General features: G+C 42.3%; 2 protein-coding genes and 1 long non-coding RNA gene across 3 annotated transcripts; 1 reads left to right on the top strand and 2 right to left on the bottom strand.

The window, feature by feature from the left end:
* Positions 1-2,887: 2,887 nt before the first annotated feature.
* LOC139210319 (C-type mannose receptor 2-like) lies at positions 2,888-6,733 on the top strand. Its single transcript, XM_070840346.1, has 5 exons — positions 2,888-3,064; positions 3,398-3,617; positions 5,129-5,467; positions 5,678-5,775; positions 6,589-6,733. The coding sequence occupies exons 1-5, from the start codon at positions 2,936-2,938 to the stop codon at positions 6,718-6,720; spliced, it is 918 nt and encodes a 305-aa protein (XP_070696447.1). The 5' UTR covers positions 2,888-2,935; the 3' UTR covers positions 6,721-6,733.
* A 1,714-nt stretch (positions 6,734-8,447) lies between these two features.
* Positions 8,448-16,317, bottom strand: ccdc135 (coiled-coil domain containing 135). The gene is made up of 17 exons (XM_070839006.1): positions 16,184-16,317; positions 15,547-15,715; positions 15,320-15,445; positions 14,638-14,835; positions 14,378-14,521; positions 13,795-14,013; positions 13,565-13,714; positions 12,718-12,787; positions 12,397-12,525; positions 12,044-12,172; positions 11,468-11,676; positions 10,949-11,164; positions 10,722-10,832; positions 10,290-10,400; positions 9,779-9,973; positions 8,826-8,965; positions 8,448-8,535 (listed from the first exon to the last, which is right to left on the bottom strand). Exons 1-17 carry the CDS (start codon positions 16,315-16,317, stop codon positions 8,448-8,450), a joined length of 2,538 nt encoding a protein of 845 aa, XP_070695107.1.
* A 2,225-nt stretch (positions 16,318-18,542) lies between these two features.
* LOC139209188 (uncharacterized) lies at positions 18,543-19,079 on the bottom strand. The gene is made up of 3 exons (XR_011585206.1): positions 19,028-19,079; positions 18,759-18,856; positions 18,543-18,650 (listed from the first exon to the last, which is right to left on the bottom strand). It is a non-coding gene; the product is annotated as an uncharacterized lncRNA (long non-coding RNA).
* Positions 19,080-24,804: the final 5,725 nt, after the last annotated feature.

Here is a 24,804-nt window from a genome sequence, read left to right as displayed (position 1 = left end):
GTCATAAACTAAATATCTTTGTGTTTTAGACTGTCGGTCGATTAAAGTAAGACCTTTAAATGTATCTGCTCGGACAGCGGGAAATGTCTACAATCTAAAGATAATCTGACATAAAACAAGATGAGTAAAGATACTTTAAGAAGAAATAAGATACCATTAGATAAGTTAAGATATTGTCTAAGACACTGGAAGATGGAAAAATGTTACATTTAGTTTGAAATACATGAGAAAATATTAAGTAAGGTTAACAGTTTAGCATTTACCAAAAAATGGAGTAAACTACATTAAATAAGAGAATTGTTTGCACTGCATTGTTATATTATAATCATCCTGTCTATTAAGCATTATAGCACTATTGTATATTTTCTCCTGCTGTGAGCAAATTAAGAATAAAAAGTTTGAGCTTGGACAGAACACCGTCTTTATTCTCTGCCAGCCTCACTAAAATGTTACCGTCCTGCTCTCCTGCTCCAAATGAGTTACCTTTCCTTTAACCTCCTCCTAATCCGCTGGTTTAACGGGTTATCGTTGGAAGACGGGAACAGTCTGAGCAACGAGGACAAAGTTCACTGAGAAATTATTAGAATTAAGCAGAAGGACAAGGAAGCACAATTTGGGAGGAACGGACGGCTGAGAAAGCAAATAAAGAATAAAAAAAGCCGACCAGATCACGTTCTTTCTGCCGAATCCTCTCTGGTGCCTTCAGGCCGACGTTATAATGAAGCCTAGAAGGAGAACTACTCGATGCTCTGAGTCCTTCATCCCTTCTGCCATGAGGCTGCTGAACACAGACCAGACAAAGTCATTTTAAATGACTGTTATTTTAAAGGAAGTCTATGAGGTGTCTTTGATTATTTATTGCAGTTTTTATTGTTGCTGTATTGTAACTTCACCACCAGAGTATCTGTGCTTAATATGCTTTCACTGACTTAATAATTATTGGTTGACTGCTGCATATACGGACGTTTGTACTCGGAGAGTGAATTGCCCCTCTGGGATGAACAAAGTTGTCTGAGTGAGAATCTGTGAACGCAGCATAACTTTGTGATTTGATCATATGAAATAAGATTTGATACGATTTGAAAAAAACCCCGGCGGCCTCCAGGTGCTCAGCAGTGGGAGTTTGTGTGTACATTCACTCGAGGTACTTGTACTTGACTTGAGTATTTCTATTTCATCCGCTGAATGTTTGTGATAAACTGAAGGATGAAACGTTCCTTTATGGCCTCAGTGAAGAACGGCCATCCATCACCCATCAAAGCTGTTTGAATAAAGGCTAGTTCTTTACGTCACAGCCTGCTCGGGTCAGTATCAGCAAGCAGCATGAAACCAAAGGGTCATATAGGCAAATAACTGTCCCAATAACTTCTTTGCATGTATTCAAAAGTGTATGTTAATGTGTAATGTTACGGGTAACTTCATCAGCTGCATTTCTACAGTCACAGACTACAAGAGAGAAACAGATGAGGATGGAAAAAGTTCTTCTGGCGTTCATCGCTGCAGCAGGCAAGTGTTTGATATATTTTTCAATTATTCAAATTTTTATTATGTATTATGGCATCTTTGTGAAAACATTGTGAGGATTTCACATTAGTTTAGTCGTACGATGCTATTATCAATATTATCATTAATGATTCAAGCTCAAGCACAATGTGCTTTCCAGGTTAAAGATAAATCTGAGCATATCAACGGCATCATACATAAACAAATAGAAGTGCAAGAGCACAGCAAAAGTTCAGAGGACACCTATATAAATAGTCATATGAAGAATCTAAGTGACAGAAATGATAATAATATAATGAAAATAAGTAAAACTCTATAAAACGGCAGCTAAAAAGACAGAACTATGATAAAAACATTAAAAACCAATCACCGATCAATCAATATGAAAACACAAGGCACTAAAAGTTAAAAATGGAAATGGTCGGATGATTAAAAAAAAACAGCTCTAAATCCCTTCTTATGAAAAAAGTTTTAAGAAGAGACTAAAGAGATGCTCATAAAGTCGCCTGTCTGATGTCAGCGGGCAGAGATTTGCATCCACTGGTCTCAGAGAACGTCACCGAGAGCCCACATCACCACACGGCTTTAGGGGGGAAACAGTCCCTTTGTAACAGTTTACACTTTGAACATACGTTTTAATTAAGTGATGTGTTGTTGGTTGCGTCAGAAATGCATCCAGCTCCGGATAGAAAGGTTTTATTGCTACATGCTCGTGTGTTGGTCCGCTCATTTGCTGCTGTTTAAAATGAGTCACCTGTGCTTCTTGACTCCGCTTCAGCTGAGCTCATTTTAGGAGTGCACCCTGTTCATTCCTATGAAAGCTGCTCATTCAGCCAAAACAGTTTGACTTCTGGGTATAAGATTTTGCAGATCCGCTGAACATTGATGTCCCATAGAGCCAAGCGCACTAGTGTCTCAGGCCGGCCGAGCTGGGTCACTTTCGGTTAGACCCCCTTTAATGATTTAATTAATGATTTAATAGTTCGGCTCTTCCAGACTTTCCAAATGTTATCAGATGGAAAAGATCAAAGTCTGTTGGTGAAACTAGTCACTTCACAGGGATTGTCACACTCAAAGAAATGTAAGTCTATGGAAAAAGTGTTTTTGGGCCCAATGGCATCACGTACCATTGCTGTAACTATGTCAAATTGGCTTCAAAGCCTCGTGCACTCCCTGGAGGCCTGGGCCGCACCAAATAAGAATTAAGGGAGGGCAAAAATCATAAGTCAGTACCAGCCCATTTCAGGTGCTGATATATTATTTTACAGTTGTGACATCCATATTGGAAGAACTGACAAAACACTAAATGTTACAAAGTCGTGTGAGTCATTTCGGCCCAGATCAGATCATTATGCTCGTCTGTCCTACAGGGCTGTGTGCCGTCTCATCTCATGGTGTCCGTCGGTACCATTTGGTTTACGGACGGAGGAACATGACAGAAGCACAGAGTTACTGCAGAGAACAGTACACAGACCTGGCCACGATTCACAGCATGAAGGACGTGGACATCCTGAACAACGTGGCAAATTTAAGCAGGATGGTCTACTCTGAAGACAGCTATGTGAGTCCACCCTTTTCTCTCTTTCACAGCCTTATTTTGGTCCTGGTGTCAGTGACAGGAAGTTTGGACGTTTCACACTGATTACACAGTGGTGGATGGACTAGAGTGAAGTAAAAGTTTCCCTTGCACTTTAACTTGCACTTTATTTCTCTCCACCTGTCTTTTGTTTGGAAATTAAAGACATAGCTCCTGAATTTCCTCTGTAAAAAGAAAAATAATGTTAGAACTGGATCGATAGATTGTGTAATAAAGTGACTGTACTGGTGGTTCACTTATTTAGTCTTGGATATTTAATTTTACAGTTCACAAGCATAAATGAAATCCTGCTTTCAGAGAGCCTGGATCGGGCTGTACGATGACCTGGACAGCTGGAGGTGGTCGCTGTCAAACACGAGTTTCTACAAATACGGAGAGAAAGAGTTCAGGCGATGGGCGTCTGGAGAACCGAACAACGAAAAAGGCAACGAACGCTGCACACAGATATATCATGATGGACGATGGAACGATGTAAATTGTGATACGCCTTTAAAGGCCGTCTGCTTTGATGTCCAAGGTGATAATTTTGACAAAAGAGGTTAAAAACGCCTTAGTTTAGTGTCTTGAACTTTCTCTTTGGTCACATGAATGTAATTTACAGCAGATCAATGTGAGCCCTGCACATCGATTACACATCTGAGCAGACAAAAGTAGCGTGGAGTTCCCCAAGGCTCCATTCTGGGGCCTCCTCTATTCAACATCGACATGATCCCACTGGTTCAGATCATGAAAAATAATAAAATATGCTACTATAATTATGAAGATGACACACACATGTATATGACCATATCACCAGGGGACTAATACAAGCGCTGAGTAAGTGCATTGAGCAAATCAATGATTGGATGTGCCAGATTTGCTTTTAAATCAAATGAAGAAAAGATAGAAATAATTGCTTTTGGAGCAAAGGAAGAAAGATTAAAGCAAGTGTATGGAGTCTGACCTGAACTCCAACAGCCACTTTATAAAGACTAACAATAAAAAAACTAGAAGTTACTAATACAGCCTACTGTTAACTTCAATATATCTAGTAAGAGTCCTCAGCTCTTTTAAATCCAGGCCTTTTCTATTAATGCTGCTCTTCACTGAATCAAATGCTTTATTCATTTCTTGTACTGTGCTGTAACTTTTATTCTTTTAATTTTATTCCCCTTATTCTGTTTTAGCTTTTCACTTTCTATCTTCTCTGCTTTTCATTGTCTTTCATTGTCCTTTTATCATGTGTTTTTCTTGCACTTTGTCACAATGTTTTATGTAAAGCACTTTGAATTGCCTTGTTGCAGAAATGTGCCTTTATTGCCTCGCCTTGAATATGGGAAGCAGGTCATGAAGCCTATTTGCTTGATCTTTCAGATTAGAGTTTCCAACGCAACTGTTTACATGGATGCAAAACAAAGTGATCCAATAAGATGTGCTTTTACATACCCCAAAGCATTTGATCAAAATCCTTCCAGAGCCTCCCGCAGTTCACGGGATCGTCCATACGGGGGCATCCTCGTCACGTGCCCCAGCAGCTGCAGCAGTAACACCCCTGCTGTTGGTCTTTGCAAGTATTTCAGTGTGAGGCGCACGTCTACGCCAAGTAATTTGCATGATGCGGTGAAGGCAGCTAATGTGGAAGCGCCCCAAGGACTTGATGTGATGGTGGTGACACAGACCTCAGAGTATACGGGGACCTTTGTGGAGGGGATGAAGGCCAGAGTCTTCTAAAGGCAGCTGACGTCTGTCAACTATGGCTCTTATGGCCGATGGATTTGGCTGCTGCCTCGTGGAATGCAGAGCTGATATAGGCTGATATGGTGTTTTCTGAGCTCAGACGAGGCTCCAGCTCTGTTAGTTTCTCAGCTAGGAAAGTTTAGTGTAGATTTTTAGGACTTTCTTAAGTATGTAGAGCAGCAGTTAAGAAACAGATGTACTAAGCTGTTAACACCTTTAGCTTTTATTTTTACAAATTCATAAGTTCAGTGGATTCATAATGACATGTCTGTGAACTATATGTTATGGTACTTCACTGTCGACTGATTTCAGGGCCGAATGTGACTTTTGTCCTCATCAACATCTCGTTGTCGTGGCCTGAGGCCCAGAGCTACTGCAGAGAACACCACACAGACCTGGCCAGTGTGAGAACCATGGCAGAGAATCAGAGGGTAAAGGAGCTGTTAGGTCCAGGAGAAGAAGTCTGGATCGGCCTCTTCAGAGAGTCCTGGAAGTGGTCGGATGGAAGCAACTCCTCGTTTAGGTACTGGAGCCTGTATGAACCTAATAACTACTATGGGAATGAGATGTGTGTGATGGCAGACTTTGGCAACTCTGGAAAATGGGAGGACTGGAGCTGTGACAAGAAGACAGCTTTCATTTGCTACAGGGGTGAGTTCACATTGAGTTTTCCTTTAAGTGTGGATTTAGGTTGATCATTGATGTAAGCGAAGATTTTCTTGCATCCTAAAACAGCCTCCTTTAAGGATGCAACCACCATATTTTTCTTTTTTATTACTCAAACTGTTAAAATTCAACAGAATGCCACTTACCGACCAATCAGAGATTTGTTAAGTGATGAAGCTTGTTTGTTTTTCAAAGACGGGCCTGTTTCACAGAAAGTGATAAATGTGAGGCTGAAGAAAAGCTCATCTCTGGATCTGAATGACCCTGCGGTGACAGAGGACATCTTGAAGAAGGTAAATATTTCTGATTTTACACGCAAACAAGAAAATGAGTAACGTGAGGGATGCTGCCTCCTGCTAATACCACGGTCACTAAACAAAAGATCTGGTTAACTCTTTTCAATCAAAACCTTTTCAAGTTTTTCACAAGCCGTAAGTCCATTTCCCTGGTAGTGTTTTTCTAATACCCGTAACAATCAATACCATCCCATTAGGTTCTTCTGCACCAGAAACACTGTTCACTACTTCACACTGCCAATGGGAGATATTTCTAGTCCACTCAGCTCACTGAACCCTTTGGCTCGGCTGTAACCCAGAAACGTTATGCTGGCAAGATTCAGTCAACAATGCTGCTTATGGTTGATGAACAGCAAATATAATCAACGTGTTTAACAGCAAGACTAGCTAACTAGCCAGCTACGTCACTGTCGCCAAATCAACAACCAGACTGATCAAACGATCAGTCACGTGTAGCGTTGCTGTTGGCTGCAGCCTGAAGCAGAGGATGAGGACCTGAAGGAGGACACTCGCTGCTGGAAATACGTTAGCTTGTTCACGTGTTGCTATAAATTGTCGTTTCTAACTGTTGCTATGGTTACTGATCATTAATTAAGTGAACAGACAGATTCACTGAAACTACTTAGTAGGTGTCCATGGTCACATGTTAAGGGACATCCTGCAGCCAATCAGAATCAAGTATTCATCCAGACTACAGTAAAAAGTGGAATAAATGTAGCTATAAAAGCACAAACACACGTGAGGAAGATGTGAGACAGAATGCAGGACGTAAGAGTTTTGTTTGTGAGGATAAATGCTGCTGTGTCTCAGCTCAGACGGAGGCTGAAGGACCAGGGGGTGAATAAAGGCGTCAGGCTGAGCTGGAAGAAGCAGGCAGATGGAAAAGTCTTCCACAGGGACGACGGGGAGGCGAAGAAGAGGAGGAAGAAAGACGAGCTGTGATGATGTTTGGAGTTTTGACTGCTTCCATGAAATATTTCTGTCCTTTGTCCTTTAAAAGAGCATTGCTGTTTTGTCAAGAAACATTTTGGCGATGTGATGCTATAATGTCAATGATATTTTTTGGGGATGGGTCATGATTTTGGTCGAAAATCGAATAGTTTATGCCCTATCGACTTGTTTTAAAAGCATAATTTCCTTTGCTTTTACCAGTGCCTGGTAGTCCACCTGGTGGGAGCAGCAGCTTGATACGGGGCACTGACACGAAGACAGGTCCGTGTAAAGATCTGCACACAGACCGTCTATGATTTCTCGTTGCTTAGGCAGCCTGAGTCCCATTTCATTCAGTCGACCTTCCTGCAACAGAGCATTAGCCTGGAGCAGCCTGAGGTAGAAGCTGGGTTAGCTTAGCGCTAATCCCTGCTCTCTCTTCCTTCACTCTTACTGTAAATCTGTAATTCTGCCTTCACTAAAATATGTTTCAGTCAATAGCCGATGAAAACAACAAGTTTGAACGAGCTTCGTCTCTGCTGCAGTTGGTGTCGGCAGGGTGGTGGGGTGTAGGTCACACTGACTATCGGATAGTTTTTTGGCTTGAAATGCATATCCTCACAATTATTATGGTCTGACCAAAATTGGGAATGATTGTAACTGTATAAGTGCAGTGCTTTTAGTGCTAATAGATTTTTTTTGTATTTTATCCTGTGCTCTTAACCTTTAGTTTACCTTTTCTCTATTTCTTTTTATCTCTGTTGTTTTTTTTAATTACAAAGTCATTTACTGCTGTATGTGCTGATGGGAAGACGGGTTATTGTGTGAAGGACTTCGTGTTACATTTTGTTTGTGTGAAAAGTGCTGTACAAATATATAAAGTAGAAGTTTCGGATGTGCTGGAGGCGGGAGAGGGCGTTTTTTTTCTACTGATACCAGATAAAAAGAAATGACAGCTAGTGGTGATGATGTGAATAACTGTTTTTAGTGCAAATCCGACATGGGAATCACCCAGAACATTAGGACACAATATGACTAAACGCCCAAAGCTAATTTCACGTTGCTTTTAAAGGAACGCTGATATGGATGCAGGAGTTTGATAAACAGACTTGGCCCATCATTCATAGGTCAAAAACTATAATTCATAGTGACTGTTACAAACACATATTTAGTGATTAGTACTGTTGGGGTTCATTTTATTATTTGACATGCATCAAGATCCCCGTTAGTGGCTCCGGACACGAGGCTCTTCCTGGGGCGGAGATCGGAACATTTTGAAACCACACCTCCAACTGAAATAACTTAAATGTAATTTGAAGCTCGACTGTTTGTGCATCTATAAAATGTACATATTTCGCTTAGTATTTTAAGGGTAATTCCAGTATTTTTAAATATATGGGCACAACTTGTACATATCCTGGTCTCGAAATGACTGGTGGGTACTAAAAATGTTGGAATTGGTCCAGTAGATCACCTCAGCCAGCAGCCACCACAAACAGCTGTTAAATTGCTCTCTGCAAACACACCAGACTACATTGACAAAAACAGCAATTTTACCTTGCAGAGCACAGAGTGCCGCTGCCTCCATCGGTTAACTTGTGTTACTGTGTGACTTTGGTTTTTTAAAGTGTAATAATTTCACCTTGTGGAACTTTCAAAATGCTTTGTACCTACCACACGTGTAAATATCAAAGTATGTCCAAAAAAAATACCCGTTTAAAAGAAGGCAGGTGTTCTGCTCAGCTGAGCAGGTGAGGGGCCAGTCGATAGTCTCGTCTCAGCCTCTGATCGAGAACACGGTACTTCTGAGGAGCTTCTTCCTTGTGCCTGGAACAAAAAACGCACAACAACGGGCACAAATAAACACACACTCATCCCATTTGGACAAAACATTTGATGTTGGGCCACAACACACAAGACAGCCGATATTAGCAATGGTCTAATATCATACTATGACTTTAAACTGCTACAATGTTCAGATGAAGACGCGTGTGTGTGTGTGTGTGTGTGTGTGTGTGTGTGTGTGTGTGTGTGTGTGTGTGTGTGTGTGTGTGTGTGTGTGTGTGTGTGTGTGTGTGTGTGTGTGTGTGTGTGTGTGTGTGTGTGTGTGTACGTACATGCTGAGCCGTTTCTTGGCAACTTCTATTCGTAGTGTTTTCTCTGAGCAGTAGGCGTTGTACTCGTTCCTCTGCTGTATGGTCAAGTGGACCTCGTTCTTCTGGTACCACTGCTGCTTCCTCTGCAGCTCCTGTGTCTCCTGAACACATTTTATGCGGCTGTGTTAGCGTTGGGGCCGAACGACGCGGGAATAAAAACCTAACTGGGATTTCTTTGTGATAATACAGAAGACGAGCTCTGGCCAACACAACAACAGATACAGTCGACATAAACTGTAGGCGAGAGATGATGCCTACGTGTCCAAATGTGAGGAGCTGATGCGTGAATTGATATTAGTTACTGATCTTAATTTAGTGAATTATAAAAATCTTCAATCATAGTAGAATATTGATGATTTCAAGCTTTGTTTGTCCAAAAAGTGTTCTCCGCTTTTCTCATTTTTAAAATGCTGGATTACCAACCATTATTTTACCCAAACAGTCAAATAATGGTTCCTGTATCATCATCCACAGCACTGCTGGTAACCTGGATTTAATATCAGCCTCTGATTAGGGCACAAATGTAGAATACAATGTGTCGAGTCACATCCCAGTTTGCTAATACAACAGTACAGAAGAGTAATTTTATGTCGCAGAACCGTGGCCTCAAACCTGTCTTTGTGTGTGTTATTGTGTGTTCCACAAATATTGTGCTGGATCCAAACAAATCCTTTAAAATATCAAAGACACACAATAACACAAACAAACAAACAAACAAACTGATGCAGGCAGCAGTCGAGCAGCAACTCCTGTGTTCTGTGAGCTAAATTTCCTGTTTTTGTGAATGTAGTTTGGTGCTGGACCAATTCCAACACATTTAGATGTAAAAATGGCCCAGGTATAAAAAGTTATCCTTCAAGTTCCTGCAGTGGAAAAGAGCCATAATAATCATCCTGGGTAAACCTGTGCTGTACCTTTTCGTAGCGCTCCTGGATGAGGTTGGCGTGCTCCACCAGCCTCTGTTTAAACTCGGCCAAACAGTCCTGGTGGAGCTGCTTGGCATCCTCGGCACTCAGAGTCTCTATGCTGTCCAGCCGGATCAGTAGGGGAGCCAGGATGTCCTTCTCCTTCTCCTGCAGCCACCGCTGCTCCTCTATAGCCATGCGCTTCTGCAAAATGGCCGACACAGGATGTCAGAATGACTGTTAGCCTCCTCAAGTGTTTTCATGCCGTTAAGAACCCAACAGTTTAACGTTCGAGTCTGAACGAGAGGGACATTTCTACTGCAGCAGGGCTGTGGGTGGGAGGTGGTACTTTATTTGTTTTTCTGTCTGTCTCATGTGATTCTGTTTATGAAATAACTGGTTCAATAAAAGCATCTTTACAAGAATAAAGCTGTGTTTGCCTGCTTGACTGTACTGAACTCGACTGTACTTGTGGCAAACTGTGTGTGTGTGTGTGTGTGTGTGTGTGTGTGTGTGTTACCATTTCCAGTCTCTTGCTGCGGGCCTTAGCAGCTCCTGCTGTCGTCCATGGGGAGAAGTAAAGCTGAGCGTCTCCCTCCTCCTGCTCTCTGCAGGCCACGATGTCTCTCACCTGCTCACACATGAGTGGTGGAAGAAGCAGAGTCCAAAATTAACCTTTTAGTCTGTCAACTGTTCTTTTTAAAGGGAGCTACCTGCAGCCTGTTTAAGAGTCATTCTTTGAGGCTGAATGAATATGAGATTTGACCTCTGATCATGATTCTAAGTTCTTCTGCTGTAAGGCTACTTAACACTCTGCGTAATCTGGATGTGAACTTTTCTGCGGGCATGTTGTTGCTGTGGTTTTTGTACAATGAGTCGCCCTAAAGTGTTCTGAATCTGTAACGGGACACAGGTCCACTGTTATTCCAGGTGCCTCTCAGGACTTGGTTACCTCTTTCTTAGACCCTTTGATTCGGAGAACCACCTCCTCCTCGTCCTTCATCAGGGCCACCAGCATCTCATACAGCTTTAGGGTCTTAAGAGGCTTCACAGAGGGATCCACCTGAACCCCCCACACAGGAACAGAAACACACAGATACACATGTTTTTATCACTGGAGTGTGTGATCAAAGAGACTTTTATTTTGAAAGGCTGAATTTCTCGTTGTGTGTTTGTTACCTGGAAGGTGGAGACCATATCACGTCTGAAGTCCTCTGCCTTCTCATTCTCCGTTGACTCCTCCGGTTTGATGAAGCTCCTCTTCGAAGGGATGAATCGGTGATCCTCCAAGTGATAGGTCACCTCGATCCGTCTTTGAGACAGTAGGAACACTCGCTCGGCCACGTCCTCGTTGGCTGGTTTGGATCTGTTCCTGTGGAAACGCTCCACTACTTTCTGTTTGCAAACACACAAACGCGCAAACACAATGTACGTAAGTTTGTAAAGTCAGTCGAGATGAGACACTTTAACCCACACGCGACGACAAAATGAAGGAAATCCACAAAGTTGGACATAGACGACAAAATCATCTCCCTGGTAGTCCACACCAGTCCTCATCCTCAGCCTACACTGACTGCTGATGAGCTTTACGACAGACACTGCAAACATCTCGAGTAAATATGTTAGCTCAGTATCAACATCAGTGTTTATTCGACAGTAAAATGACACAAGTGTGATTTTTTTGTTACACATTTTCACCTCCATGGGGGGATCCAGATCATTGTCATCTGAAAACAGGACGCGCCGATCGAACACGACGTGCCGGTAGTAGAGGAAGTCGCTCCGGCCCTCGAAGACTTCTGTCATTTCGTGTGGCGACTCCACCCTCCGCACCAGATCGTCGCCACGAGCACTGCTGAACTCCATCTCCCGCTCAGCGTCTGCGCTCAAGGAGCTGTACCTGTGAACTGAGAGAAGCAAACGCACCATCACTGAGGAAATATCACCAACAGTTAAAGTTAAGGTTGGAGCCCACTGACTGCCCACAAGATTCCGCTCGCCATAATTCCCATGAAGACGCAGTGAGACGCAGTGAGACGCAGTGTCACTAACCATCTGAAAACCTTAAGGGGACAGAACCTGATTTTATCCTACATGAAACAACTGAAGCATCGCCGCTTTCACACTTTGTTCAGACTTGGACCAAACCCACGTCTGCCCTCCTGCACAGGTAATCTGGGTGATCACAGCTCTCAGCTTGGTTTTTGTTATGTTATTTTTTGAAGAAGGTGGCACTACAGGTTTCAACTGGAGCGCAACAGGAAGCAGATTTACATAAAAGGTGGAAACGTCGTCCCCGTTTGAAGCGCTCTGTGGTGAAGTTGTCGACCTTGTTGACCTCTCGCTCCACCAGGTGGTCGATTCTGTGCAGGTACCTCTCTTTCACCAAGAGGACCTCAGTGCCTTTAACACACACACACACACACACACACACACGCACGCACATATACACGTTATGCAAAAACAAATGACATAAACCTACATCAACACACGTTTAGTGCTCTGTGCCCTCCTTTTCAAATCTGTAGGGACTGCACCCTAAAAGCCACCTGTCTCCTTGTATTTCTTCCCTTCATTAAAACTCTGAATTTCCATCAAAAAGCCAAAATGTTCTCTAAAATCCTCACGGTCCAGGCCTTTGTACGTAGTCAGTTGTGTGACCAGGCCGTCTGACCTCAGGTACGGCTCAAACGTCTCCAGCTTGGCCTTCCTGTAGTGGCTCACTCTCATTCTCCCCGGCCAGCGGGTCTCCAGGTCTGAATGAAAGCACAGAGGCAGCAGTTTGTGGAGGGTTAACAGCATCAGGTGACGCGTGTTTGGGTTTAAGAAGCCATTAGTGTCAGACCAGCGCTGGACACTGAATATCTTTTTCCTCTTTTTGAATAGTTCTTTTACATCAAGGCGTTTTGTGTTTTTCTGTTTTTCGTGCTCACATGGAGTAACCGCACCTTTTTTTGAGATATTGATGTAACTGACCCAGGATCTCGGCATTTGAAAAACTCGAGGCTGCTCCTCCTCCTTCAAAACAAGAAGCAACACACTGATGAGTTTACATTTAACATAGTTTGTGGTAAAAATAAGTTCATAATAAGTCTTTTTTTCATCTCATTTTATTTGTTCATCTTTGTATCATGTTTCTTTTATGGGTGCAGTTTTTTTTGTCATATGATCCACTACAGGTGTGTGAAATAAACAAATAAATAGACTCTCCCGTCTCTCAGCTCCAGGACTTTTGGTTCCTACTGGAGATGTAAATCTTTAAAACCACTCTCTGTAATGGCTCTGTAATGTCCTAAAACAGCTGGTCTCTGCAGTTTTATCAAACAAACAGTTAGGAAATAGCGTGTTCTTTGGGGACTATTTTCAGTGGTGGAAGAATCCACACTCACTGCTGGTTTTGGTCTTTTAAAGGGATTTATTGACAGTAGGAAACATATCATCAGCCTGATCCTTGAAAGTGTTTGTCTGCTTGCTGTCCTCTGCTTTGAAAACCTATTTTTAGTCCTTCTGAGTCTTACTTTCAGGTCTGAACTTGAAGCAGCTGTTAGTTTCTCTGCCACACTGAGGTCTGCTAATACGGTCAGCTCCTTTAAATCAGGCCTGAAAACGTTTACTGTGGCTTCAAATCAATCAGACACACACCGTCCTTCTAATCTGTATCTATTTATCTATTTGCTTGTGTTTTAATTGTCTTTTACATGCAACTTTAATGTTTTTCTATGTTTTCTCCTTAATTTATCTTTACATCCCTGTGAATTGCCGTGTGTATAAATGTGCATACACAAACAGAAAAACACACATGCACACCTCTTCATCCTTGCTGATTTTGCCCATCATCATATTCTCCTTTTTCTTCAAGACATCGAGAATCAGCTGCTTTTTGCTGGTTGCACCGTACAAGACGGGTTCCCACATCTTTAAATCCTCCAGGTCGTACACCACACCCTGCACACACACACACATACACAGAATGAATCTAGTGCGGTCAGGTCTGTCTGTTTATCCTGAAGCTGTCGTGGACTCACAGCACAGCCGTCCCTGCAGTCCTGCATGTTGACGTAGTAGTTGAGATTGTTCCACAGGCTCTCGATGCCCAGGAAGTTGTCGTCGTCGGTGGCGTAGCTGTTCCCGGTCAGAGGGTCGATGAAGAAGTTCTCCTGGACGCTCCGACTCCCCGACAGCACCAGCACCCAGCAGTGCACCCGCAGACCTCGCAGGGGGTCGTCAGGCCGCTGCTCGCCCTCCTGCTCATGAGGGGAGAGAAGAGGTCAAAGGTGAAGGGAGGAAGAGTCGAGACAGGACGGCTCATCATCAAACTTTAAGCTTCATTTAAGGGACCTTTCGTGTGTTGTCTATGACTATCATAGTGCTTGTACTGTACTAAACTATGAAATGTTGTCTCTCTTGATCTTCATTGATCTTCATCAGATAGAGAAGAGCGTGAAAGAGGGGAAGTTGGGTATGGCCTACAGCAAACAGCCCAGCCTACGTACCCCCCACATTTCCCGTCTCTTGTCACTGACGAATAAAGTCATAAAATGCCCAAGAGTAATAATAGTTCTACGGCTGTCGTCCTGTGTTGGTTTTACAGGAAAAACATCCAGTTACCTCCTGTAGTTTTTGTTTCTGAAGCAGCGCAGCTTCGGCGTCCTGTTTCTTCTTCTCTTGCTGCATCACAAAGTGACTCTGCAGCTTCCTCAGAGGTTTCACTGTGTATTTATTCTCCTGCGACTCCTGCTCTGAGATCACTCTCTGCACATACAAGCACAAAGCACAACCATGCAGACAGATCGCTGACGGACACATACGTGACCAAGCTCTTCGCCGCCATTTATATCTGCAGTAGTGCAGTAGTGTTCAGGACTTACCTTGACCTCCGTTTCCAGCAGCAGGGGGCACTCCTGCAGGCTCTGGTCGAGCAGACACATCTCTTTGGCAGCGTAGCCGCTGACGCAGTAGGCGTCGTAGTGGACGCCGAGCAGCAGGCTGCACAGCAGGGTGGCAAATTCAAAACATGTGGCTCTCTGACTCTGCAGCACTGTGGTGGGAGAGTACAGGTACCTGGGCTGGGACAGCAACACACACACCTTCACTGTGCACGGTCAGTGTAGCAGTATATCCACAACATTTACATTCAGTTACCTTAAACACAGACGTGAGACTACCAGACTACATTCGCAAAAACAGTGATTTTACCTCCCAGAACACAGGAACTGCTGGTCTGCTGCTGCCTTGATCGTTCAATTTGTTTGTTATTTTATAACTTTGGTGTTTTACATTATAAGTTGCCCCAAAGGACGTTTCACATCTACCAGCTGAGACGATCCACTAGACCAATTCCAAAACTTTTTGTACATACTAGCTTCATAAGCACCAAAATATGTTTAAAAAAACACTGGAAAAATTCCTTTAAAACTTGGATGTTGATGTGAGAAGTATTTACTAATCAGAAACTAGTAGTTATGCTAACAGCCTGATGTGATGAAAGAAAACCCCTTCTGAAATAAGTGGATCAAATTATTATCTGTGTGCTGGTGTTGTCTTTCTCACCAGGTCCACCGGCGGCTCCAGAAGGTCCAGAGACAGGAAGTCAGCCACAAAAGAGGCGCAGCCCTCCCAGGTGAAAAGTTCAGGGTGGACTGACGGCGTGGGCCGCAGAGTCATAGACACAAACTTCTGAGTGTTAGAAACAGAAACACAGGTATTAGGCAGCGGTACAGACGGTATACGAGCCGAGAAATGACGCCTGGGAAGTTCAGTTGGATTCTCAGTGTCACCTTAACGCCGAATTCGTTGACAGGGCAGAGCAGCAGCGGCTTGCGGTTGGGATATAAGTATGAATACTGCCGCTGGAAGTTGTCAGCGATGGCCAGCAGTCGGATCTCGTCGGGGGAATTGACCCTGTAGGACTCGGGACACAGCTGGTCTGCCCTGTTGATGTTCCGGCTGGGGGGGGGCAGTGAATATAAACGAGCCGAAGGTGTTACACTCATCATCAAATACCTTGATGTGATTATTGCAGATAAGGTTTTAATAATGATACATACAATAATAATAAAATAATTTTAAAAATTGTATTTCAAATATGTGCTTAAGGAGCCCAGAGGGTGACAGGGGGTCAGACTTTCAAATTAAATGTCTCAAACTATTATTCAGTGAGGTCAATATATCTGATCACAATGTCAAATTACTGAATTTATTTCTTTGATCGAATCATTTTTTGTCCAAAAATGACTAAATCAAACTCATATGACCTAATCCAAACCGAGCTGCTAAGAACTGGATGACAGTTGAAATGAAAACAAATAAATCATCAAATAATCTAAATCACCCCTCCCCGACACGTCCAGGCCTCCGTCAGTGTGTGCGACAGATGCAGTGTGTACTGCGTGTCTGTAAGCTGTAGGTGCTCACTGAAGCTCCTGAAGAGCTGAAACATGGAGGTTACTGAGAGTCCCGCTCAGCTTTGTCTCCTCTTGGTCCTCCTCCTTCCGTGTCTCTCCACCTCCGACTTGCCCCTGGCCGTCTGACTCCAGTACCGTCTCCATCTGTTGTAGAAGCACTACAGATGCTGATGTGGACGCAGAGAATCAGAATCTGTCTGTAAAACGAGTTGGTGTCGCCTCTCTAATTTAAATAAACACTATGAAGATATTAAACATTCAATCCACATACAGGTGGTGTAGATATCCCTGCTTAGTACGGTTTGGGTAACACGGTGTGACTAAGAGTGCCAATATTGTAATGAAATCAGAAATGGTGTCTTCTTGTTTAGAACTGTGGTATGCTTGTGATTCGCATGCTAATTTAAGGAAATGACTTATTATTAGAGTACTTATCGGTGGTGGAAGAAGTACAAATAGAGTAGGTGGAAGAGTAAAAATACTCTGTTACAAGTAAAAGTCCTGCATTTAAATGCTTACTTAGATTACAAAAGTATTAGGATTAAATCATACTCTAAGTACAGAAAGTAAAAGTACTGATAATGCAGAAAGCCCCATTACAGACTGTTGTATATTATACAATATATTGATTGAGGTTAGTTTATAAACACAGTAGTGAATTTCACTAAGGCATCAATAAAGTTATATTTTGTAATATATCTGAATCCTCAGAGTAAACAGTAATGAAAAGTTATAAATTATCAATATTTTCCTGCAAAATGAAAAGTGAGTAGAGGTGTAAAGTAGCAGTAGTATACCTCGTACTTTGTTACTTTCCAACACTGATAACTGATTATTATAATCAATACCGGTGTTCATGATGATGATAAAATATGAGGTCTGCATCAGTTTCTGTTTAATATGTAGAGGCTGATTTTAATACAAAAAAATACTTTAATGTTTTTCCCAACTAAACACAGCTTTACTTCCTCCATTGCTCCCAGCAGCTAACGCTAACATTTAGCTAATTAACTATTAGCTAGTTAGCTAATGTTTCAGCTGGTCCCCTGATGTACATGAGAACTCCACGGTACTTTAGGGGCTATTAAATAGAGTTAAGGTCTGTTTAGTCAGTCAGGCTGGAGAAATATGTGTAAACATGATTAAATTTGAAAATCGTAATTATAGCTAATAAAAGAAGAAATTGTGCAAGCTAACGTTACAATGACTAACGGTTACGTTAAATTAAAATGAGTGGTCTGAATGGGTCGGTATATAACATTCAATTATACACACACACACATATATATATATATATATTTATATATAATGACATTTTTACTCACATGTCCGACACAAATTAACAGGTTTTGTTTGGAGAATCTGTCCTTTTCTGTTTAGCTAACTTTAACCAACTGTTGTGACTACTGCGTGTCCATGGTAACAGCAGGACGTGATGACGTCTTCCATGTTGCCTTTACGTGCTCTCAAAAGTACGGAGACTCAGGAGTGCCATAAAGGAATGAACGAAAGAATTAATAAGTGATTTAAAAAACGTGGAAATAAAAAAAAAATAGATTAAAAAGAATAAAGAAATGTGGAAATATAAAGACAAATAACAAAACATGAAGTAATAATTCTAAGCCTTTTCATATATATTGACATTCATTTTTTCCCTCATTTTTTCTGCTTTTAAAAAACATATGTATTTTTTGCATATAAATGACTAGTGGTGGTAAATCTAATCAATCAATATACTTTATTAATACCATGCTGTGAAATTTGCAACTAAAATTGCAAGCAAAAATCCTGCATTCAATTCCAAATTAAAAAAGAAAAAGAAAGCAACGTTTTATATTCTGTTTTCAGCTTTGTGACAATGTATTTTCCAAAAGGGTTTGAAATAGTTAATTGAACTAAAAGAGGTGAATTGTCTGAGCCCAAAATGAACATTTCATCCTCCAGTTCATTACAAGCATTCATCATCTGCGGTGCATAAAATGAAATATACTCAAGTCAAGTACAAGTATCTTAAATATGTTCTGAAGTACTTCAGTAAATGTACTCACACACTCACTTTTTATAAAGACACATTTTATTCAGTTTAACTACTTTCAAATCTTTGTACATCAATAAAATTCTGGTTACAGTTTCCAACTGCCAGAGCATTTCAACATTTAAATGTCTTATTTTAATCAACTAACGGTCTAAAAAACAAAGATATTTAGTTTATGACCACATATCACGTCTGAGGAGCTGGAAACAGCGAATATTTGGACATTTTTGCTTTTGGAAAATGATTCACTGATGATCAAAACAGTTGCATTGACTAATTGTTGCAGCTCTATTCTGACCGTCTTAATTCATTAGATCTCGTAATTTTTTCTCCTCTTCCTCGTCTTCTCGTCGTCCTTGTGGAAGACTTTTCCATCGGACTGGTTCCTCCAGCTCAGCCTGACGTTCTCGTCCAGCCCCTTGTCCTTCAGCCTCCGTCTGAGCTGAGACACAAAACTCCTCAACATGATCACTCGCTCAGAGAAAAGGTTTGTGCTGAACGCGCTCTTGTTAAATGACCTTCTGCGTGAGGGAGGTCAAACATGATTTACCTGCTTCAAGATGTCCTCCATCACAGCCGGGTCGTTCAGATCCAGAGAGGAGCTTTTCTTCAGACTCAGTCTCACCACTTGCTTTGTCACAACTGTAACTGTGAATATTTAATGAATTCTGTTCATATAACATTATAACTTTATGATTCTGGTGCTGCCCAGAATTCAATCAGTTTAAAAGACGACAGGGAAAATGTGGCAGTTACATCCTGCATCTGTCGCACATTTTCAGCATTCAGACGCTGTTTCAATCACTGGTTGCCGCTCACCTTGTTGGTAGCAAATGGAAGCTCTCTTCACGTCACACCTCCAGTCCCCCCATTTTCCAGAGTCGCCAAAGTTTACCGCTACGCACATCTCATTCCCATTGTAGTTATTAGGTTCAGACGGTCTCCAGTACCTAAACGGGGAGTTGCTTCCATCCGACCACTTCCAGGGCCCCCTGAAGAGGCCGATCCAGACTTCTTCTCCTGGACCTATCATCTCCTTTACCCTCTGGTTCTCGGCCATGTTTCTCACACTGGCCAGGTCTGTGTGGTGTTCTCTGCAGTAGCTCTGGGCCTCAGGCCACGACAACGAGATGTTGATGAGGACAAAAGTCACATTCGTCCCTGAAAACAGTCGACAGTGAAGCGTTAGTTACAGTAGAGCTGCTGTAACTCACAGCTCACCTTCCAGTCTCATGATGAATCTTCACCTGTTCACTAACTTCCCCTCAGGAAGAGTCAAGGTCAGATTAGTTAGTCAGTGTGTTAGTGTGTAGTGGAGGTCTATAGTGTGTGTGTGCTAGTTAGTCAGTGTGTTAGTGTGTAGTGGAGGTCTATAGTGTGTGTGTGTGTGTGCTAGTTAGTCAGTGTGTTAGTGTGTAGTGGAGGTCTATAGTGTGTGTGTGTGTGTGCTAGTTAGTCAGTGTGTTAGTGTGTAGTGGAGGTCTATAGTGTGTGTGTGCTAGTTAGTCAGTGTGTTAGTGTGTAGTGGAGGTCTGGAGGTCTCACCTTCCAGTCTCATTAATCCAGAGATATAAGGAGACAGAGAATTTATATTATCATCTTTATATATGTTGAGTCCAGATAGTCAACAACAAGAGCCAAAGAAAGTTAAGATCCCGGTTGAATTGTTTGAATCACACACATGATGTTTATCAATTGAGGGCCAAGTCAAGAAAGTCACAGTTTGACGCACCACATGGTGTCCAGCTAGCCGGCGGCGCTAAAGCTGCTGTGAGTGTGTTTGGTACCAGGATGTGGTCCAGCAGCAGGTAAAGGGTCTGATCTTTCATCAGAGGACCAGGAGTCTGTGATCCAACACAGCAGCTCAGAGAACATGAGGGATGTTAGCACGGGGACGTAGCAGAGTTAGCTCGCTAGCTAGCAGGAGACCAGAGGATGTAATAACTAAATGGTTTTTTACCGTCTTCACCACAAACTGAGACTATCCTGACTTGTGAAATTATCCTTTAAACTGAAAAGCATCATGTGAGTGATTCATGGCACAATTCAAACAGGATTAAAACTTTATTTGTCTCCCGCCTTTGGAATATTGTACACAGAAATAAGGTCCCACGACTTCGCCTCTCTTTTAAATATTTCTCTACAGTCGGTCCTCAAAATGTCCTTAAACGCAGCACTGAATAGATGCATTTTTTCTCTCTTTATTTTTCTCAGATTTATCAAACACATGTCAGCATGCAGGCATCCAATCTGTAAAGTCCCCCTTTACATCTATACATTGGTTGCTAGTTAGTTTTTAATAGTTAATTTACTTGTTCTGACTTGCCTGTGTGCTAATATGGTTTGTTTGATTGATTTATTGATGCTATGTGGACCAAAATAATGTAAGCAAAGAGTCAAAGTTTTTAACGTCAGTATATTCTCACCTCTGACGTCACAGCACATTACTTGTTGGAGCCTGTCACAGTTAAAGTCTTTCCAGTATCCATATTCATTCATAACTGTGCAGACCTGTGACACGCCTGCATTGTCCGGTTCTCCAGACATCCACCGTCTGAACTTGTCTTCTCCAAAACTTCTGTCTGACAGCGACCACGTCCAGCTGCTGTGCAGCCCGATCCAGGCTCTCTGGAAGCAACATATGATTTGTGTTTCTTAGCCTCCATTGTAATGTAAAGCTTTAGATCCTCCTCTTGATTTTAAAGGTCCAACCTCTACCCAAAACCACCTCCTCTGAGCCTGGTTCAGTTCTAGGTTTCTTCCCATTAAACAGGGAATTCTTCCTGTTAAAGGGGAGTTTTTACCGTTAAAGGGGAGTTCTTACCTGTTAAAGGGGAGTTTTTACCGTTAAAGGGGAGTTTTTACCCGTTAAAGGGGAGTTCTTACCCGTTATAGGGAAATTCTTACCTGTTAAAGGGGATTCTTACTGTTCGAGGGTAGTTTTTACCCGTTAAAAGGGAGTTTTTACCCGTTAAAGGGGAGTTGTTACCTGTTAAAGGGGAGTTTTTGCAGTTAAAGGGCAGTTCTTCCCGTTAAAAGGGTGTTTTTACCCGTTAAAGGGGATTCTTACTGTTAAAGGGGATTCCTACTGTTAAAGGGGAGTTTTTACCCGTTAAAGGAGAGTTTTTACCTGTTAAAGGGGAGTTCTTCTTCCACTGTGTCCTAATATAATATCTGGTGCTGCTCATGTTTGGATTCTTGAATCTTTGGGTCTCTGAATTAAAGAGTTTGGTCTGAGCTGCTCTTTATGGAAACAGTCTTTAGATATAAATAACATATCAATGATCACAATATATAATCAATATATACTCTGTCTGCACAGAGACCTGATCCACGTCTATATAGAGACCTGATCCACATGTTTTTTCCTCATTAACATAAGTGATGGGGAGAAATATATCAAAAATATATTCCAAAGTTTGTCTGAGGTTAATGTGAGGCTTTAAATTGAGTGGATCATTTCCATAGTTTAAGTCTCTTTACTGCAAAATCTCCTCCCTTTGTTTCCGTCCCTCCTCTGCAGCTCAACAGGGAAACACAACGAGGGAATTTTATACTAAAAACACTTCATACTTCTACTCTGCTACATTTGAGAGGGAAACAGTGGACTTTTACTGCCCTACATTTAGTTATTAACTACAGATTTGAGGTACATATACAATTTATGTTCTTAACAAATGCAGTGTGATGCAGTTGTTACCCTTGAACTCACATAGCTGTTTTCAGAGTAGACCATCTTCTCTAAATTTACCACGTTGTTCAGGGCGTCCACGTTCCTCATGCTGTTTATCGTGGCCAGGTCTGTGTACCTTTCTCTGCAGTAACTCTGCGCTTCGGTCATGTTCTTCTGCGCATAATGGAAATGGTACCGACGTACGACACGTGATGAGACGGCACACAGCCCTGCAGGACAGACATGCAGAATGATCAGATCTCACTAAACGGCAAAGATGAGAAAAGTCCGATAAATGAAAGCAGGTCCTCTTCTCTCCTCTCCCTCATGAATCTTGTCACGACCCCTCAGATTTATCTGGGGACCCTCTGGAGGGGCCCGACCCCCCAGGTTTGCTGTGTTTCAGTAAAAGACAGCCTCCCCTCGTCATGTTTTATTCTCATCTCCTCTTGTTTCTGCTCCTGTTCAGTCTCACCTGTCTTCTCTTCCCACGTCGGTCAGTCAGTCTGTACTCATGATGATACATGGACTGTACCTGCATAGCACCTTTCTAGTCTTTTTGACCACTCAAAGCCTTTTAACCCTCTGAGCTCCGTCTGCGTCCTCGCTGCTGTTTCTTCTTCTGGTGACGTCATTTCTTGGAGGATCTTCTTCTTCTTCATGTCCCTAAAATGTGTCCAACCTCAGTTAAAAGGTTCCAGAAGCCAGTGAAGCAGAATAAGTGAGAAAAGGCTTCAGACTGGGAGAAACATGGAGAAAATCCAGGAATCAGACATGTTGTTCATCAGATGAGACTAAAGAAAGACAGAGAACATGTTGATCCAGAACAACAGTGGATGTAGAAACAGAAACTAAAGACCTGTGAACAGTCCAGAAGAGATGTGAACTGTTTCAGGTTTTACTTTCTGAGCGAGGCTCATTTTTATGAGCAGAGACCGACGGAGATTTGATAGAACAGAAAGATTTCCCCAGAGCCTCCACTGGTAAGAAAAGGATCTGAGTGCCTCTTTCACCACTGAGCAAAGTTCCTTTAAAAGCCAAATCAAAAACACAACTCACTGAGTGGCTCCTGTTTTTCAGATATTTGGGGGGCCCTCAGACCTGGGGACCCCGTGCTGTAGGTCAAAACATGTCTTGATGCCATAGACATAAAATAAACCAAATTTATGTTCAGTTTGCATTAAATCTGCACATCAATTATGACTGAAGTACCTCATAATAGTGCTATACAGGGAGAGAGCAATGTGCTGTTAATAAAACAACATAAACATGTAAAAGATCCAAACCACTTGCCTGATGCAGCCACGATGAGCAGAAGCACTCTGTCCATCTTTGCTTGCTCTCCGTTTACTCTGATGTTCAGTCGATGTACATCAGGTTTCATTAGGCTCCGTGTACGTCAGTATCATTTGACTTCATTTGCAAATTGGTCAGTGGTGACAATCATTTGCATAACAGGAAAATGTTTTCTCAGAGATTTTTCACCTTTCGTGTCACTTTGTTGGACGGCAGCCACAGACGAACAGCTGCACATGGGGCTAAGTGCTCAAATCAGCATGCTAACATGCTAACATATTAATGCTAAGCAGGTGTGATGTTCACTTGTAGCATGTTAGCATGCTAACACTGACCAATGAGCACTTAACACAAAGTGCAGCTGAGATTGATTGGAAAATTTCAATGATATTCAATCAATTAGGACTGAACTGAAGAATAACTACAAAGGTCACCTCATGGTGGCGCTAGACGAACAGTCAGAGGATGCATCATGTTTATCTGGACCACATTTTGTACCAATCCATGTGGTAGATGTTGAGATATTTGACAGAATAAGGGAAAACCTTGACCGGCTGGTGGCAGCAGAGGAAGATCAAACTTAGAATAGAATAGAATAGAATAGAATAGAATAGATCTTTGTTGTCCAGTTAGTAAACTCGTCACACACGGCAGCTCGGTCTGTGGCCCGACGCTTCAGACTGTGAAGCTGTGGGTTCTCCTCTGACATTGTTTTTTCTGCGTGCAGCTGGCTATCAAGGTCGAGTTAGCGATAATAAATATGCAACTTCTGGTTAGAATTTCAAAATAAAGATTGTGGTTAACCATGGGTTGCTGTTTGGTTAGGTTTGGGCACCAAGACTACTTGGTTTGTTTTTAGGAAAACGTCACGTTTTGGGTTAAAATAATTATTTACACAATCTTTGCTGTCCTGTGCTACAGTCTGGCCTTTAAACCGTCCACCCACCCCTGCATCTCCATATGCGGATTTACTGCAACTCCAGAAAGTTGGACGGGCGTTAACCACAGTTTTGAAGCATCAGACCACTGACCACGCTGAGTGAGAAACAGTTCACTTGGGATGAAGGACCTCTAAAATACATTTTTAGGGACTCTATAGCGCCTCCCGGAGCTCAGACTACAGCTATCTGCCAGCCTCCTCCTCGTCCTTTCTGCAAACAGTTTAGTCAAGGGCTTTTGGGATTAGCCAACTAATGTGCCTGCCACTGACACAGTCCCAGATGGTTTATGCTCGACCGTACCAGGCTGGAAGGTGAAAAGTTAAAACACTCTCAACAGCAGCTTTGTAGTTCTAAAATGTGACGACTAGCACCAACCAGCCGGCCTTCCTCCCTCCCCACTGGACGCTCCAAGGCAGCCTCCATCATCTCTCTGCTCGCTGACCGAGCCACGCTGTGGGGAATCACCCAGTGAGACAAGCCGTCCTCTTTCCATGCATCGTGAATCCTCTGGCGACCTTGAATATCTGTTGCAAATTGAATTATTTTAATCCCAAATACTCAAACATAGTGGGACAGAAACAAGGTGTGAAGATACAAACATTCAAGTGTGGTTTGCATTGAATCCGAAAGGTCAAACCAATGATAATGTATTCAAATCTTTTACTTCCTTTACTGCAAATGAGCAG

The sequence above is a fragment of the Pempheris klunzingeri genome, chromosome 11, assembly GCF_042242105.1.
Source record: "Pempheris klunzingeri isolate RE-2024b chromosome 11, fPemKlu1.hap1, whole genome shotgun sequence".
NCBI lineage: Eukaryota > Metazoa > Chordata > Actinopteri > Acropomatiformes > Pempheridae > Pempheris > Pempheris klunzingeri.
Note: the sequence above shows the minus strand (reverse complement) of the source record. Positions and strands in the feature narration are given on the sequence as shown.

Bases quoted from the DNA above. Each gene is read 5' to 3' on its own strand.
- ccdc135 (XM_070839006.1), bottom strand. From the start codon at position 16,317: ATGGAGACGGTACTGGAGTCAGACGGCCAGGGGCAAGTCGGAGGTGGA. The intron at 14,522-14,637 runs GTAAGTCCTGAA...TTGTATGTGCAG, and splicing joins TGCTGGAAACGGAGGTCAAG to AGAGTGATCTCAGAGCAGGA. The intron at 12,526-12,717 runs GTGCGGTTACTC...GCTTTCATTCAG, and splicing joins CATCAATATCTCAAAAAAAG to ACCTGGAGACCCGCTGGCCG.
- LOC139210319 (XM_070840346.1), top strand. From the start codon at position 2,936: ATGACAGAAGCACAGAGTTACTGCAGAGAACAGTACACAGACCTGGCC. The intron at 3,065-3,397 runs GTGAGTCCACCC...TCCTGCTTTCAG, and splicing joins TCTACTCTGAAGACAGCTAT to AGAGCCTGGATCGGGCTGTA. The intron at 5,776-6,588 runs GTAAATATTTCT...GCTGTGTCTCAG, and splicing joins CAGAGGACATCTTGAAGAAG to CTCAGACGGAGGCTGAAGGA.